Genomic DNA, 18867 nt, shown 5'->3' on the forward strand with positions numbered 1-18867 from the left:
GCAGAGAGACTTGTCAGAAGCTGCTGCAGAAATCCATGAAAGAACTGTGGAAGATCTGAACTAAGGTAGTGGCGTTGGGGGTGGAAAATGAGAATAAAACTCATTAATGATAACAACAGATAGTTCTTGAGGTTTAATTGGGTGTAGGTGGTAGGGAGTGGGTGGAATCAAGGATGATTCTGGAAAACAATCTGAGAGGGCATGATCACGATTAGCATTGGAGCCCGGTGCCGTTGATGAAGGCGTGACTGTGCTTTGCCATCCGGCATGAGGCTGGAGTGTGGGCTGTGGAGTCAGACCTGAGTCTGAGTTTGAATCCAAGTTGAGCCACTTCCACCTCAGCTGTGTAATCTTGGACACAGTGCTTAATCTCACTATGCCTAAAGTTCCTTCTCTATAACATGGTTATAATAAAACCTTTCTTTTAGAATCACTGGGAGTAGGAGACAAGGAATCTGATGATTTACAGTCATGTCTTCTGTCTTAAAATCTTCATTATTAATAGTAATATCATCATCTTTATTCCCAAGCTCTGTGATCCTGCCCAATTTCATGCAAAATCAGGGACAAGGCAATAAAGAGTATTTTTGAACCTACTAACACTGCTAAAAGTCTAAAGGAAGAATGTCAACTATACTTTTAAAAAAAAAAAAAAGCCTAAAGGAGAAAGAATCTTTTTACCATGGACATGCTGGCCAGGGAACCCCTAATAACCTGCTGGGAATGAGGCCCCTCTATGTCAGCAGAGACCTGGTAATCTGAGCCATGTTCTTCCTTGTTATGTGTGTCACCCACCCCTCCCCATTCTACTGCCTCCAAAATACTGCCCTTTCCCCTGAACTATCAAAGCAGTACATGACCTGTCCCAAAGGTTTGCTCTGAGGATAAAATACGATCCTATGTGAAAGTGCTTTATAACCCCAAAGGCACAGCTGTTCTTATTACAACTGGTCTGGGTGTCATATCACCTCTCTCAAACCATTCTCTCTCCGCCTCTCAGTTTCCCTCTCTCTCTCTCTCTCTCTCTCTCTCTCTCACACACACACACACACACACACACACACACAAACTCACACACACACACAGTTTCGTAGAAATGCAAGCCATCAAGCCACTCTGTAGACAAGAGACCTGTGCTAGAGCCATTATGGAAGAGGAATTGTTTCCTTCAGAGTAATTGACACGTGATAGTGGCACATATTGTCATAGGCATTGGATGAACAGCATACTTCAGCTCCTGGCACCACAGCTTCCCTTAATGGGAGAAAACATTTATATGTAATAATAGCAATACAGGAGCAAGGAAGCTGATGCTCAGTAAAGAGTTTCTGTGATTCTCCCTCAAGGGCACAAATCATACTAAGAGGCTTCCAGCTTTGTAAGGCAGAGGGGCCAAGGACTTCTTAAGATAAGGCTATTTGGGATGAGATTCTAACCTTAGTCCTTGGAGTGTGGGGGAGCTCACAAGGACATTCCCCATGTGCAGTCAGCCGTTCTCATGCTCACTGAGCAGAGAGTTACAACTTGCGAGTTACTCAGCCTTCTCCAGCATTCAGCTTCTATTTCTTCCTGCCAACTCTCCATCTATCTCCCAAGAGGGACATAAGGAGAGAGTTGGACTCTCAGACCACCTTTCCAGAGAGCAAAGGATGATGAGACAGACAGTAGGGATGCTAAGATTGCTCTGCTATTGTGGACACAACTAAACAAAACATAAAAACCATAACATAGCATCTTCAGTGATGTCTTTCCTATAGTCCCAAATGCTGATACATAAAAAATATGTCAAGATTTGGGTTAAAGGGGCCAGCGGTGGAAAACTTTCAGCCCTCAAGGAAAAGGAAGTACTCAGCAGCTCCATTCAGGTCACATGCTGGAAATGTATTTGATTTGAACTTCAACAATCCAGTGCTGTTCTACAATCTAGGACACGAATGCATTAGCACTTGGACTTGGGCTTGAATTGCAAATTTGATTTTTGTTGTTCATATTAAAAAAGCTACACCAGATGCTTGGAAAACATTCAGGTTTTACCGGCTAGGGAACAGAAATATTATCATTCTACCTATTTGTATTTCAGAGATCCAGAAAGGAATCTATCTCAGTTGCAATTGTGGCTGTTGGTATCACTGAATTTAAAATAGTAATAGCTTAAGGCTTAGTGGGTGCTTACTGGACACCGGCCATGAAGCTAAGTGCTTTCCACATTATTTCATTTGGGTTCGTCCTCACAGTAACTTTGTGAGCTACATATTATTAACCCATTTTGCAGATAAGAAAACCAAGGCTTAGGAGAGTTTAAATAAGTTTTCCAGGATTAATTCATTCAATAGGCATTTATCATCTTACTGTGAACTACCAAGGACCCAGTAGTGAACAAATCAGAAAAATCCCTACTTTCGCGTAACTCACTTCCTAATGGAGGGTAGCATAGCTAACAGTCATGAAGTACCAGATGACATTTGTATGTGTTTTCCCTTAGATGGAGGGTCTTGGGTTTGAACGCAGGCATTCTAACTCCAGAGCCTGTGATCCTGTTTCTGCATTCCTGCCGTGTACTGCCTCACCCTTCTAGGCCCACTCGGCTGGTAAGGGGTAGAACATGGGGTTCCCACCAGGTCTCTCTGTCTCCATGGTCTCGGCCACCACTACTTTACAGAGGAACAAACTGGAGCATTTGTCTGTATTTCTCCATCCTGCCCATCCCTTCACGGCCTAGAATAGAATCCTGGACCTATGCTTCCTAAAATAAAGTCAGGTTCATTTTTAAGACAAGTGCTTATTTTTTTAAGGTTAACATCACTTCACATGGTGCTGAGGGTCTCAAGCCTTGTTTCCTTTAGGCCCTGAAGCTGTGATATTTGAACTTGCCACTATATCTTAGAGCTGTGTCCAGGTATCTGCCATACCTACGATCAGAACCACGGTTTCCTGGTTTGTTCAATAAATATCATAATTTTCTAGCTATTTCTATGTAATATGATGGATTGAACTAGTATCTTCTTTGAAGTCAAATTCCAGTGTGTTCCGGTTAGGGCCTTCTTTTCAGCAATTCAGGGGCTTCCACCAAGTGACTGCAGACAGGGTGCAGTGTTGTGATTAAAAATACAAGATTTAGGGGGCTTGCCCACTGGCATAGTGGTTGGGTGCACACACTCTGCTTTGGTGGGCTGGGGTTCACAGGTTCAGATCCTGGGTGTGGACCTATACACCGCTCATCAAGCCACACTGTGATGGCGTCCCCCTATAATAAATGGAGGAAGATTGGCATAGACGTTAGCTCAGGGACAATCTTCCTCACACACACACACACAAAATACAAAATTTAGGAATAAAGATTAGACTGGATTTTTGCTCAAGGACCTTTTCTGTTTACTTTTAAAATAGAATTCTCTACTTATGAGAGAATAGCAATAAAATGGCACTTCTTGGAATCTCCCACATCATCCCCAGATTGGTTTTATTTTACATGGGGCTCCTCTAGAGCCTTAGCAGTTCTACACGTGAGTGTCAAAGTGCAGAGTCACAGGGAATCCTGCTCCTCTCTTCCATTGCTCTGTAATACACAGTACCTTTGCCAAGAAAATGAGAATGCCCAAGTGGAGGACGGCTCTGCCTCCTCTCTCCCTCCCTGTGTCATTCTGCCTTCTGCCTCCAACTCTGTAAAGTTACTGAAACCTCTTCTAATCTGAACTAGTCTTCCTTTTGTCATTCAGCAAGCATTTTCCCAGTACCTACTTCATGCCAAGCTCCTTCACCAGAACCCCATGCGCTGTCCCTTTCTAGCAGAAAGGAAGGGGGCAGCCAGATGAATTAGGTTTATAGTTAATAAATCCATAGACTTAGCAAGACTTTTCTTAACTGGACTTCTTAAATGAGTCTGTGGGGTGGACATAGTACTCTCCAGGGCAAGAGAGCCCCTTACTAGGAATGTAGACTCTCAAAGTGAGGCAATCCATGTGGTCAGTGGGGCTGCCTCCTACTCTGATTCAAACTCAGCTCTTTCAGCCCCTGTGAATTAGACAATAGACTCGTTTACTCAATTTACCATTATTTATTAAGCACTCCTATGAACCTGAACACTGGGGGCAGCCCCTTGGATACATAGTAAGCACGTCAGCCATAGTCCCTACCTTCTTGGAGCTAACTAAACAGACACTTAAGCAATTACCCCAAAGTATGATAGAAGCTATGAAGGAAAAGTGCAGGTTGTTTGGAAAAACTTATTCCAGGATATCCAACCCAGTATAGGTGGGTCAAAGAAGGAACCTAATGTAGTTAGGATGGGGAAAGGATGTAAGAGAAGACTTCATAGAGGAAGTGAAACCTAAGATCCAATGTGAAAGATGAGTAGCTATTAACCAGGGGAAGGGAGGAGGGAGGGCGAGGAGTATGTTCCGAGAAAAGACAACAGCATGTACAATGCCCTAGAGGCAGAAGGAAGCTTGGCGCACTTAAAAAACTGAAAGAGTTTCAGGAAAGTTGATAGAAAATGTTTGGGAAGGGATGGGGAGGTGATGCTGAGCAGAGAGGCAAAAAGATGAGCCTGAAATGGTAAGCAAGAGCCAGCTGAAGCAAGCTTAGTTTGGATTTTAATGTAAAGACAATAGAAATCATTGCAGGGTTATAAACAGGAGGGAAATATATTTTTTGAAAGAGGTGGTAATATAGAGACTAGATTGATGGAGAATAAGACAAAACAAAGGAATAGATGAAAGAGTGAGTGGATGGATAAATGGAGGCAAGGCAAAGAGACCAGTTAGGAGACTGTTGCAACAATCTAGCAAGAGATAATGGTATCCTGGCCTAGGATCGTAGCAGTGAGGATAGAGATAAGTGGGCATATTAGAGTCATATTTTGGATGCAGAATCCATAGGGGTTGGTGACTTGTGATATGAGGAGTTTCAAGAATGCTCAGGTTTCTGATTTGGGTAACTGGGTAGATACTGAGATAGAGAACATTGGTGAGAATCACATTTGAGTAGCAAAAGATAATCAGCTCAATGTTGAGATGTGTTGAGTTTTAGATGCCCATGAAACATTCAGGAAGAGAACATTGGAGTTGATGGAACTCAACTGAGAAGATTGGGCTGGGTACCTTGTTATGGGGTCATCAGCCCAGAGAAGATAGTTGAAGCTGTTATAATGGATGAAATTGTCTAGGCAAGCATGTAGAGTGAGCGGGGAAGAAAGCTTAAGATATAACATTGAAGAATCTCATCATTTAGGAGAAAGAAAGAAGAATACGTAAGAGACTGAGAAAGAGCACTAGACAGAAAGGAGGAAAGTGATATTATGGAGAGCAATGGAAGCATGCTTTTAGAACACAGTGAGCTACTGTATCACAAGGTGCTGGGAAGTCAAGTAAAGTAAGAACTGAAAGGAAGTTTTGGGTTACTTTAACCTTCATTTCTAATCTTCATTTCTGTGCTATTCAGGAAATGTGTTAAATTCCATATTCTTAGAGAATTTTTGGTGTTCTTTAAAATATTGTTGATTTAATTCCTTGATGTTCTCAATTAAGGTACATTGAAAATCTTAAACCCATCTTTAGATTCTTAGATGAGAATTTAAAGAATTCTTTAAGAATCTAAAGATAGGTATTAAGATCTTTCTAGAGTATGATACATTTTGATCCAAGTCTCACCCCTAGCATTCATTTAGAAAATAATAATACGTGATTCTTCCCTATGAGAGAAGTACTATCTCTTTTCTTTTGTTCCCTCACCCTCCAGTCTTTTCCTATTTCCTATAGCTTAGCCTTGTGAGCTCTCCTTTTGGATAAAACCTTTTCCCATAGAATTTGAATTAAAGCCTGGCTGATTTTGACATTAGAAGTATAATTTCTTTCCTATTATTCTAAACCATTTAAAAGTTAGTTTATAAAAATACACATCACCATGCTTAAAGAGTAAACTATGCCTTGGAGATTTAGTCATCCTTTTTCCTGTTTCTTTTCCAGCTCCAAGAGACTGTGAAAAGGAAGTTGGAAGGAGCCCGATCACCACTTAATGGAGACCAGCAGAATGGTGCTTGCGATGGGAGTTTTTCTCCAACTAGCAAGCGAATACGAAAGGACATTCCCCCAGGGATGGAAGCCATCAACAGTTTGCCCAACAACATGCCACTGCCTTCAGCCTCTCCTCTTCACCAACTTGACCTGAAGCCTTCTCTGCCCTTGCAGAATAGTGGAACTCACACTCCTGGGCTTCTAGAAGATCTTAATAAGAATGGTAGACTCCCAGAGATTAAACTTCCTGTCAATGGTTGCAGTGACTTGGAGGATAGCTTCACTATCTTGCAGAGCAAGGACCTCAAACAAGAACCTCTAGATGACCCTACTTGCATAGACACATCAGAAACATCACTTTCAAATCAGAACAAGCTGTTCTCAGACATTAACCTGAATGATCAGGAGTGGCAAGAATTAATAGATGAGTTGGCCAACACGGTTCCTGAAGATGACATACAGGACCTGTTCAATGAAGACTTTGAAGAGAAGAAGGAGCCAGAATTCTCACAGCCGGTGACTGAGACCCCCCTCTCCCAGGAAAGTGCAAGTGTGAAGAGTGACCCCTCTCACTCTCCTTTTACACATGTCTCCATGGGATCTCCCCAGGTGAGGCCTTCTTCTTCTGGTCCTCCCTTTTCTACAGTCTCCACGGCCACTAGTTTACCTTCTGTTGCCAGCACTCCCGCAGCTCCAAACCCCGCTAGCTCACCAGCAAACTGTGCTGTCCTGTCCCCTCAAACTCCAAACCAAGCCCACACTCCAGGCCAAGCTCCACCTCGGCCTGGAAATGGTTATCTCCTTAATCCAGCAGCAGTGACAGCGGCCAGTTCAGGCTCGGGCCCTGTGGCTGTGCCCAGCTCCGACATGTCTCCAGCGGAGCAGCTCAAACAGATGGCTGCACAACAGCAACAAAGGGCCAAACTCATGCAACAGAAGCAGCAGCAGCAGCAGCAGCAGCAACAGCAACAGCAGCAGCAGCAGCAACAGCAGCAACAGCAGCAGCAACACTCAAATCAGACTTCAAGTTGGTCTCCTTTGGGGCCTCCGTCCAGTCCATATGGAGCAGCTTTCACTGCAGAAAAACCAAATAGCCCAATGATGTACCCCCAAGCCTTTAACAACCAAAACCCTATAGTGCCTCCAATGGCAAACAACCTGCAGAAGACGACAATGAATAACTACCTCCCTCAGAATCACATGAATATGATCAATCAGCAGCCAAATAACTTGGGTACAAACTCCTTAAACAAACAGCACAATATTCTCACTTATGGCAACACTAAGCCTCTGACCCATTTTAATGCAGACTTGAGTCAGAGAATGACACCACCAATGGCCAACCCCAACAAAAACCCCCTGATGCCATACATCCAGCAGCAGCAGCCACAGCAGCAGCAGCCACAGCAGCAGCAGCCGCCACCCCAGCTCCAGGCTCCCAGAGCACACCTGAGTGAGGACCAGAAACGCATGCTTCTCATGAAGCAGAAAGGAGTGATGAATCAGCCCATGGCTTACGCTGCACTTCCATCCCACGGTCAGGTAAGTGTGAAAGTGAGACACACTTTAAGCAGTTCTCATGGTGTGTTTCAGACTGTCGATGTGTAATGCTCTCCATGCCTCGGCAGTAGTGGGGTTTAATTACCTGCAGAAATCCTTCCTACACATCCTCATGTTCTTGCCAGGTTTGACTTTTTTTTTCCTTTCTTCTAAGAGATGGAAAAGGGTGGTACAATAGACTTTCCTGTATTTGAATACCTAGGAATCAAACTCCTTTTATTGCTGACAGTAGATAAGAAACCAAAAATTGCATAAAATTCTCACTCTGAGGGAGGCAGTCTGCAGAGGTCACATGGCGAAACGTGGTGCTCCTTTTGTAGCTTTTCTCTAAGGTCATGCAATCCTAGACTTGGGTGGTAGGAAGACTAGAGCATTTAGGGGTCCCTACAACGGCTTTAGAAAGCCCTGAACAGCCCTCGCTTATCTTACTGAATTATGAATATTGGAAATTTGGATTCTTGATGTTCAAATGTGGGAAGTTTTTCTGTATTATCAAAGTGAAATGGAGGACAGGTTTTTGTAAGACCATTCAATGTTCAAACATTTGTTGCTGAACTAGCGCAGTTGGAAGCTGTTTCAACCTCATGACCTGGGAGCACAGGAAAAGCTTTCCAATTCATTCAGCTCTAATTCAGGAAAATTTGATGATGAGTATGCCTTAGCGTTGTCTCAAAATAAAGTCTCCTCTTCCCCACTGTCTTTCTCCATGATATCCTGGTTTAGGGGTGTAGGGCTTTCAGAGATCCGTGGTAATAATGAGTGGCAACCAGTTGGGGAGTGACTACTCATTGACAAGCGTTCGCTCTCCTCAGCCTGACCAGTGTGGCAAGCAACCAATTCTCCTTTAATTTATCACTTTGTCTGCCTTAAAGGAAAGGAGGAGTGGGGAAAGGCATTGTTCTGCTGACCTTCCCCCAACTTGAGGTAATTCACAAGCCATCACTTACTGCCAGTTGCTATTATGTGCCTCAATTCTCTCAGGATGCCACCATTTGCATTGTAGTTGGAGATTTTGCAGAAAAGTCTTTGCTTTAGGGGCTCTCATGTGCAAACAGGTTCTAACTAGTGCTTGGATGTGTGTCCACAACTGGATGCATTAGAAATACTGGGAAGTCTTGCAGGTGGATCTTACATCACTAGGCAGCTGTGTGCATCTTGTATCTCCTGGTGTGTTCCGTCCATCGGTCTGTCGTCGTGCGCCCCCGCCCCATCTCTCCGCCAACCCCCAGAAGCTTGATGGAGGCCGCACGGCCGAAGGTGGTGCCGACCTGCAGAGACAGGACTGAGCTCTGTGGCTTGCTTCTTGTCCGTTACAGCCTTCCAACCCCAAAACCTCATAGTGGTTTCTTGTCTGCACATGCCAGCCAGCTCTAAAGAAATTCTGTCTGGAGAAATAAAAACATAGCTTGGTTTACATCCACTGCAATCAGTAGCTGGTAGAAAAACATCATTGAAATGTGAACTTTTATGTTTTATCTTGGTTTAATTAAAAAAAACGTATACCTTTGGAAAGTGCAACATTTTATACACTTCAGTATTAAGTTCTGAAGCAGGCAAAAATATAGGCAATATACAGGGATGTTTGTTGTAGCCAGACGCATCAGAGGTTTGTGAGGTGGCAAGCTGTCAGAATGGTCTGTTGTTAATCTTAATACAAATCATGCTTCTACATTCACAGTTTATACGCCAGCTACAGTAAAGTATTTCCCACGAGCCAGACCAAAGATGATTAATCCAACTCACAGGCTCTGCAGACATGTGGGTGCAGTGTGAACCCATCCTCACTCCCCACCCTCACTAAATGTCTTTCGAAATTTGCTAACTTGGGACAAAGTTCTTATCTTTGCTGGAACATGAATTTTAAAGGTACTTATTTCAGGTCCTTATGCTTGCCTGACTATGAGTAACTGAAGCCTTGAGCTGCAGAGGTTGTGTTTGGAAAGGCTCAGTCAGGTGAAGAAACAAAAGTGGTGGTTTTCTGGATTCAATCTGTGGGCTCCTCCTTTCTTGCTTCCATCTCACCAGGTACTTTCAGGGTAGACAGCATCTTTCTTTTTGAGACCTCATTAGAATAATCACTTCTTAACCTCATAAAGAACTGCCAAGCAAAGGCATGCTTTTTAATGAAATATTAACTCACCACTGTTTGAAACAAGCTTCAAAATACATATATAAACATGTGAATATCTTTCTGCAAACATACCGTTTATTTCATGCGTTTATCTGATTGTGGAGCAGTATTTACATAGCTCTCCGAATAGTTAATTACACTATATGCAAGTACACTGCACAAATTCGAGCAGGAATTACAGGTGATATATAAAATATAATTATACTTAGGTGTAGTTCAAATTTGTTTGCTGCTATTGCTAGTGAAAATTCACTTTTTTCTTTGTTGGGCACAAAGACCAGGATCAACACTTAGTTTTAATGAAAGCCAGGAACACTAGAACATTTATTTTAAGATAATAATCTTATACAGATGTTTACTTATTTGGGACATTTGCAGAAAATGCCATTTCTCTCAGAAATGAATCAAAATTCACTCAGTTCCTGGGAATTTCAAAAAAGAGAGAACCAAAAGTAGAAACAAAAAAAATCTCTAATTTTTGAATATGTTTTATCTAGTAATTCCACTTGTCAGAATTTACATAGTATTCCTTATAATTGGAGAATTGAACAAAAGTTTATGTACAAAGATGATGCTCATGGTGTTACTTATGATAGTGAAAAATTAGAACAAAAATAGGTATTTTAAAAAATAAATAATGTGCATGAAAATCATGATATTAATGGGTGATTAATCACATGGAGATGCTCATAAAATGAGTGAAATAAGCAGATCATACAACAGCTTGTATGTTACAACTTAGATTGTGCTTTTTAGTATGTATAGAAAAATACTGAAGAACTAAAATATTAGAAATACTATTTCTGGTTGGTAAATTTATAAGTGATTATTGTTTTCCTCTTTAAACTTTACGAATTTTCTAAGTTTTCTATAATACGTGTATGTTAATTCTACCATCAGGAAAAATACTTTTTAAGGAAGGGAAGTCCTATTTTTAAAAAGTTTATACTTCACTAATTCTTTTTAAAAAAAAATCCTTATTTATCCAGTTTGCCAGTTGGATTGAGATGATACCATTCTTTTCTGTTCATTTACACATCTCAGTTGTAAATCCCTGCTTACGAGAGAGTTCCAGCACCCTCCTGCCCACACTCACTCTATTTCCTTTCTCTCTCCACATCCTTTTCTCACTCCTTACCGTCTTCTCTTAATTCCTATAAAACTTCAGCTAAAATAGTGACAATGAAAGTATCAATAAAATTTCCACCACTCTAAGCTTTCACATCTTCTCTGGCTTATGTTCTTATATTATTTCTTTGATCATTTTTCCTCTCCCTTTTCTCTTTATTTACCTTCTGAAATTTCTGTTCATTGTGTATTGGACCTTATGGATTGCTGTCTAATTTTTACAATATATGATTCCGTGGTGAAATAACCAGAACTTACTTTGGTTGTGTCTATCTATTATCTTTTCCTAATCTTGTTGTTTCTTAAGGGCAGGCTCTCTCTCTCTCTCTGTCTCTCTCTCTCTCTCTGTTTTCACTATCTTTTGCCTCGTACCTAACACTGTCGTAAATATAGGGATGTTTAATAAATCATTAAGCATGGTAATTATCAAAGTTCTGGCCACGAATATGTTTACAGCTGATTCTCAGCTCCGATGGAGAGAGCATCAGCACAAATAACAGAGCTGCTTTTGAGATCAAATAGAAGAACTGGAAAGGCAAGTCTAGAAAGAACCCTTTGATAGGAAGTGCTTATCTGGAACCAGTGGAACAACAGTGAGATTGCTGGGATGGCAAATTCAGTCTCCATGTCTGACAAACAAAACAACAACGGAGCAACTGTGAAAGAAGTAAACCAAAGCAAACGACTGCTGGCTGGTCGAGGAAGGCTACAGGGACGCCCAGAACCCAGGAATAATTCCTACATGGAGTAGTGGAAAGTGAATAATTTCCAAAACGTGATGTTAACTTTTAGCAGTTGCAATCATAAGACTAGATACATCATAGACTATCTATACCTGTGTGTTTTCTGTGTGTGTGGCTGTTTATATCAGAATGAGTCTTTATATATTGATATTTTGCAAAACGTTTTCCCCTTTCAGTTTTATTTTACCAAAATTTCTTGGGTACCTTGTGAAGTATACTATTATAAGCTTTTTAGCCATAAAATCTCCACAAAAAGAACAGAGCTCCAATATTCACAGCCATAGTGGAAATCTCTTTGAAGATACGTTTTCCTTAACTTTAAAAACCTGGAGTCCCCTTGTTTAGTTTCCTTAAAATATATATTATTTATTTTATTCAAATAATACATGGCATAGTTCAGAAAGTCAAATAGTACTATAGGGCTTATGATGAAAAACTCAGCCCCCGCTTCATCCCCTCCATTCTAAATTTCTGCTTCCCAGAGGTGACCACTTCAATTCATTAAGTTGTTTTCTCTTATTTATCTCCATAAACTGCTGTTTCTTAATTTTTCAATTATTTGATTCTATAGAAGATTTAGTTCATTTCCAATACCTCCTCACAAATATACACAACTCCTCTCCACACACTGAGTCTTTCTTTTTTCTTCTTCAAATTCTCTATATAGTTATATATTATCATAAATTATTTTTGAAGTATTCCATATTTACATGACTGATTTTTGCACAGTGCCTCACACTTTAGCTATGTAGCATGCTATGATTATATTTCCTTTCTTGTACAACTTTTTGTTTTCTCTGGAATTAATACCTGCCCCTTCTTTTTCATTGGTCTTATCTCCTTACCTACCTTCAATCCATTCTCAAACTTTTCTTCCAGTAAAACTTTCAAAATGATCAAATAATCTATTTTTCTTACATTTTCTTTCCTTTTTTCTCTCTTTCCTTCCCTCTCTACCCTTTCTCCTCCCACTTCTCTCTCTCTCTTTCTTTCTTTCCTTCCTTCCTTCAGTGTCCTGAAGGCTTATATATACCCTCTTGTTCCAATCTTCTTCTAACTACAGTTTTCTTCGTCTGCTGCTTAGCTCAAGTCCTCCTCTTTCTTGATTTAGTCCCTCAAATTAGTGGAGCACATGCTCAGAGCGTCTTACAAAAGGGTGCACAGGCAATTGTTTTTATGGAAAATATTTTTGAGAATGTCGTTACCCTCACATTCGATTGATATTTTGCCAGATGTAGAAATATTGTTAAGAAAACACATTCAGTCAGAATTTTAAAGGCATTTCTTCACAATGCTGTGGGTTTTGCACTGTTGGAAAGTCCAGTGAAATTTGGATCCCCATTCTATGTATATAACCTGTTTTTCAGTCTGAGAGCTTTTCAAATCTTTTTCTATCCCTGAACAGTCATGATGATACACCTTAATGTTGCTCTTTTTCATTCACTATGTCTGGTACTGTGAACTTTTTAGAAAAATCTGGAAACGTGTCCTGAGATTAGTTCTTGTATTATTTCTTCAAATATGTCTCCCTTCCCTTCTCTCTTTTCTTTAACTCTCCAGAACTTTTAGTCATCATGTATTGAGCCTCCTGGATTATTCTCTCATTTTCATATCTTTAAATTTTCCATATCTCTGTCCTTTTGTTCTGTGTTCTCCAACTCTAAGATTAAATGTTTCATTTTATTTATCACATTTTTAATTTCCATAAGTCCTTTCTTGGTCTCTGATTTACCCCTTTCCATCTAAGGATATTAATTATCATTTTAAATTAAGTTTTCTTGTGCTCCCTGTTTGTCTCTGTTTCTCCCAAGCACCCTTTTTCCATTCTCGTTTTATTTTTCTTTCTTTCACATTAGAAGCTTTTCTCAAATGTCTGTTTAAGAGTGAGGCACAGTAAAGCTACTTACTTGCTCTGTGTGCTTGTCAGATGTGGGGCTTTGCTGTAGGGGGATTGGACCAGAACCTGCCATTTCACTGGGTCAGTGTCTGTAGACTTTTCCCCTAGTCCCGGTCAGAGAAGACTCTGTCAGTCTCACCACTGAGAGTTGTAAATCTGGAGGCTGGCTTTCTGAAGGTGAGCAGGGGAAGGGAGTCAGTAGGGGATGGTGATGGTGAGGGGTGGCTCAGCAATACTACGTAGGCTTTCGCTTAACCTCCCTGTGTCGGTCCTCAACCCACCCTCAGATAGGGCTGGGATCCAGGATTCCAGAGTCTTGTGGCTTAATCTCTCCAGAGAGTAATACACCTTCGTTCTCCCAGTCTGGGGAAGTGTGTCTGGTCCACTTCTTAATTAAGCTGGACTTTAGCCAATTTTTCTTTTGTGTGCGTCCCCACCTCCCACCCTGGCATTGAGGTGCTTCTGATTCCTGAGTCTTCACAGTATTCTGTAGCTTGAACCGTCTTGCTCTATTTTTGACTTTCCCTGCTGCAGGATTAGATTTAGCTCCATCTAAACCACTAAGTCGTTTACTACCCTGCCATCTGATGTTCATCTTCCAGAATTTTGTTGACAACCCTCAATTGCTATTGCCATCTCCCATCCTCTTCTTGAATGTTTATATCATTTTTATTCCCTTATTGTCATTGTACTGGGGTGTTGGAGAAAGCCAAGATAAATATGGGTGTTCAGTCTATCAGAGGCTCCCTTGGTGACTTTCAACATCTTTCTGTTTGAATATCTAATATTGTCTAATATTTAAATTTATATTTTACCGCAAATTTCACATTATTGCTTCTAACATTTTGGCCTTTAATAGAGCTGGTTTCATAAAACCTAAAGTGCTCTCTTAACATAAAATTTACATATGTCAGATAACAAGTATTCACAAAAACAGCAGTGTCAACATGATCATCATCTATTTTAGAATAAGATCTTGTGGTTAAAACCGTTGAGTAGTTTTAAGAATCTTGAAAATATTGACTGACGTCAAGGGACTGTAAAAACAGTTTAGGTTCCCTGACCCCGACTAAGCCAGTAGTTCCTGGCAACATAGACGCCAAGTAAAATATTGATGGAATGCTCATTGCTGACTGCATCCGGGGCCTCCCAGCTGAGGGGAAACCAGTGAGCAGAAGTGCTACAGATATCCACATAGTAAATGAAATGTTCCTATTGGTGGGTGTAGTAAGTCATTTCCTTACCCATACTGGCATATTTTGAAAATCCAGATTGATGTTCTGTCAGAGTCCTGGAAATATAAGGCTAAGAGTAAGCAGAAAAGGAAAAGTCTTAGGAAAGGAATTCATTTTATAAAAAATTGCGGAAGAAAGACATTTTAGTTAGCCCCTTATGAGAATACTCTTTAAAGGTTTTGTGGGGCAACAATATTCTTATTTACCGAGGGAGCTTACAACCCATCCAACAATGGTTCTGAAACTTGTGGGTCTAAGAATCTCCTGGGGACGTTGTTCAAGATGCGGGTAGTCTGATTCCACTGCCAAAGACTCAGAAACAGTAGGTTGGGGATGAGGCCTGGGGATATGCATTTAATAAGCAACCACCAACACCACTACTGTTTTCTAATGGAGAAATAGTATGTAATTCTGAAACTGCAATTAAAGCAACCTATGTTTATTTCATTGCTTAAATATGGCAGTTATTGTCTGTGGAACTATAAATTCTGTCAGGTCTAAGACTTGTATCATTTCGAGTAAGATGGAAAAGTTAGGGTATTCTGTGCTTGATGGATTTCTTTTTCTTTTTTAGGATAGAGTAAAATTTTTTAAGAGATCAAATCTTGTGGATCCTAGCTATGCTTTGTCAATCATAGAATTACTCCTGTTGATTTTCTTAATAAGACAAAACCAGTCCATCCTCCAGCTGCCCACACCCGCCAACTCCCACCGTGGTGAAGGGTGGAATTTCCCTTCATTTCTCCAAGAGGGGGTTGGTTATTCATTCCTGTTTCAGGACCTACTGAGGGCATGACGTTGTATGTGCTGAGCTGCTTTTCTCAAGATCTACAGGAAGAGAGACTGCCCTGGAATGGAAAGTGCCACATTAAAGGAAGCACCAGGTTGACTTAAGACCTCTTTTGGGATATCCTCCTCAGGGCAAGACTGCTCTCAGGCACATCAGCAGGGCCACAACTCACTGTTCCGTGTTCTGATTGTTACATCAAGGATGGCATCCAGGCACCTTTCCCAGGTGCTCCTGGGCTCTAAGGAGGTGTCACCTTGGCCGGACGCCCCATTTGATTCTACTTCCTGAGTCTGAGATTCCTTTCAAGGTCATTCACTGCACCCTAGGGCCATGTACAATGCTCCCCACTGGATGTCCAGTGCATTCACACATAAGAGAGTACTTCTAGCTTTATTTTTTCCCTGACAGAATCCTACTAGCCAAAGGGTTCTGTCATAGTATAGAAAATTATGAAACTTGACCAAGCATACCCTCCCTCGGTGTATTCACTCCTAAAATTCTAAATATTATGGACTAAAAAGAGATACCAAAATAATATCATCTACAGTGTCCAGCAGTGTGCAGTCTAGTTGAGGAGATAAGGAGGCACACACATCGAGTCAATACAAGGTAGCCAGTGGTTCAGGGCCACCTTCCTAAATTCTAATTAAGGGTCATGGGCAGAGGGAAGGCGAGGGTCACTATAGCCTGGAGTAGACAAGAGCAGCCTCCAAGGTGGAGCTAAGCTTTGAGGTAGGACCAAGAAGGAGGAGGAGTTAGATGGATGCAGGGTGGGTGGAAAGACATTCTGGTACAGGCAAAGGGTCTTTCCTTAAGTGGGCGTTGCAGATTATAGCCAGGCTGGAGGGAGGGGTTCATGTTGGGGAGCAGTGAGGTGAAATGCGTGAGAGAGCAGTGAGAGGACTTTCTGCTATTCGAAGTGTGAGACGGTAAGAATCTCTATCTGGATGCGGCATTTAAAATTTAAGGAAAACAGGCACAGCAGCATTTAGAGGAAAGAAATAACAGAACTTGGTCATTAACTATATGATAAGATGAAAGGGAAATGAATCAAATGTTTATCGTGATAAGGTTAAATATTAGGGTGGTGTGATCGTTTCTAACATGATGAGCATGTCATATGTAAATCTAAATATCAAATCTTATTTGTATTTGACAACAATTCAAACATTATTTATCTTACTATATATCTTATATATGATATATATGTATCTTATATAAGATAAATATTTATCTTATTATGTATTTATAATATATAACACTTATTATTTATCTTATTCTTCTGATTTGTGTTTCTCATTTGTTAAGGTACTTGTTCCAGGCTCAACAAAAATGTGAAGCAAGCTCCTAGAAATTTTTTAAAAGTTTGTGTTAAATTGAACCACAAATAAGCTACTCCTGTGTTTTATAGTTGGGCTTTTTATTTTTACAAGCATTCATTTTTCAGTAAGTTCTTATTATTGTGAAAATGTTGTTTTCATTATTTAGGGGAGTAACAGACTATCATATGTTGCTTTTGCCTAATATTTCTGTTATGAGGATTTACTTGATCACATCTATTACTTGAAGAGAGCACTCTCTAAAGATAGTCATGATGCAAGTATATCAGAGGAACAGGTTTTCCAAGCTTTAAAACATATTATGTCATCATTCATTAACTATTCATAGCAACTCCGGGCTTTTCCAGAGGTTACAAAGGTCTTTGGAAAAAAGAAGTGCTGTTTTTCTATACAAAGCTATTCTATTGTATCTTGGTTCCTGAGCAAGTTTCTATGGAATTAATCTTTTTGATGACACCAAATGGTTTGCATCTGACTCAGTGCATAAAGGATCAAAATACCTTTCACGTTAGTTAGATTTCCAATACATTGTCGTGATTAGTTAACGTGATTCATGAGATTATGCAGGTTACCTATACATTTTTATTTACTAAACAGTAAATATTGACCCCAAATAGTATCCAAACTGATAACTTCCATTTATTAATATTATGATTTCCCAGAAGAGATTATATAAACATGCCTGCATTCTCTAATTGCTTTTGCATCTGAGAGTTTACTTGGGTTTCTTTTCTGCCCTGGGCTCTAGCCAGTTCACTCAAAGGACATCAATGGGCTTATTAGGCCAGGAACACTTTCAGGGCCAAGCTGAAGTTAGGCAGTGGTGCAAGGGAAAAGGTCATCTCTGGGTGTAGAGAGCGGTCCGCCTCAGGTCACTGCTACTCTTTCTGGTGCCTTGGTGAGAATTAGGAAGAAGGCAACCCCTCTGAGCAGATGGACTGAAGCCACAGCCCCACAGGCACCCCAGGAGTGATGGTGTGATAGTTGTGCTATCCACCTCTGGGTGCACCCGCTCATTCTCTAAAAGCTGCTAAATGCAGAGCAGAGAGTCAGCTTCTCAGGTCCATGCAATAAGAATCTGAGTTACGTGTGCCACGCAGTGCCCGTTGCTCAGGCTGTGGCCAGTCGGGGCCTGTAGTGTGATGCCGTCAGGCTGAAGGATGATTGAAGGTCCTGGAACACAAGGCTGTTCACGTCTGCTGCAGAGCAGCTTTTATGGTGGATAATGCCAGTTTCAATATCACCTATTAATAAGATTTTCATTGGTGTGGCAGAAAAGCCCAGAGAAAAGAGCTGGAAAGTCTTTGGCTTTTGCATACCTCTAGGAGCTGTGATAGGCTTAGATGTTCTGAATTCCAGAGCAGCACCATGCAGTTGACATATAATGCAAACCACAAATACAAACCATAGAACTTAAAAATTTCCATTGGCCACGTTACAAAAGGCAAGAAGTAACAGGTGAAATTGATTTTAATATATTTTCTTTAACTCAGTATATTTAAATATTATGTCAACAAATAATCAATATGAAAATTATTAATGAGGTATTTTACATTTTTTTTCATACCAAGTCTTTGAAATCTGATATGTCTTTTACTCTTACAACACAGCTCAGTTTGGACCAGTCATGTTTCAAGTGCTGAACAGCCACATGTGGCTAGTGGGCACTTGTTGGACAGGGCAGGTCTAGAATAAAAAACAAAATCTGCTCTGTGATCAGAAAGGCAATCAAGAGGACCAGAGGTGAAGCAAGATGAACATTTTTTTGCTGTTTCAGAGCCGCTGACTCTTTATGTCACCTTTTAAAAGCTGTATAACCCTAAAACTGGACAGGATAGGTTAGTGCTTCCTACTGCTCTCCGCCTGCCCGGGAGCCCTCATCAGAGTGGCCCTGTGCCCTCTCCTCCAGACAACCCACACACCGCAGGCTCTGTGCCCTTGTCGTTAGAATTCACCTGGTCTCTGTAGCCCACTGCCTTCAGATACTTCCACAGCCATTTGTGTGTAATGTCGCTGCTTATCAGGAGAAGGA

At 40.8% G+C, this 18867-nt stretch overlaps 1 protein-coding gene across 2 annotated transcripts in view; it reads left to right on the forward strand.

Moving 5' to 3' along the window:
* MAML3 (mastermind like transcriptional coactivator 3) overlaps nucleotides 1–18867 on the forward strand; it is a 395058-nt gene that overhangs the window by 225363 nt on the left and 150828 nt on the right. For both annotated transcript variants that reach the window (XM_070611653.1, XM_070611652.1), the window contains exon 2: nucleotides 5964–7553. In XM_070611653.1, coding sequence (XP_070467754.1) covers nucleotides 5964–7553 — 1590 coding nt within the window. The remainder of the gene's footprint in view (nucleotides 1–5963; nucleotides 7554–18867) is intronic.

Source organism: Equus przewalskii, chromosome 2, assembly GCF_037783145.1.
Source record: "Equus przewalskii isolate Varuska chromosome 2, EquPr2, whole genome shotgun sequence".
In the NCBI taxonomy this organism is placed as follows: Eukaryota; Metazoa; Chordata; class Mammalia; order Perissodactyla; family Equidae; genus Equus; species Equus przewalskii.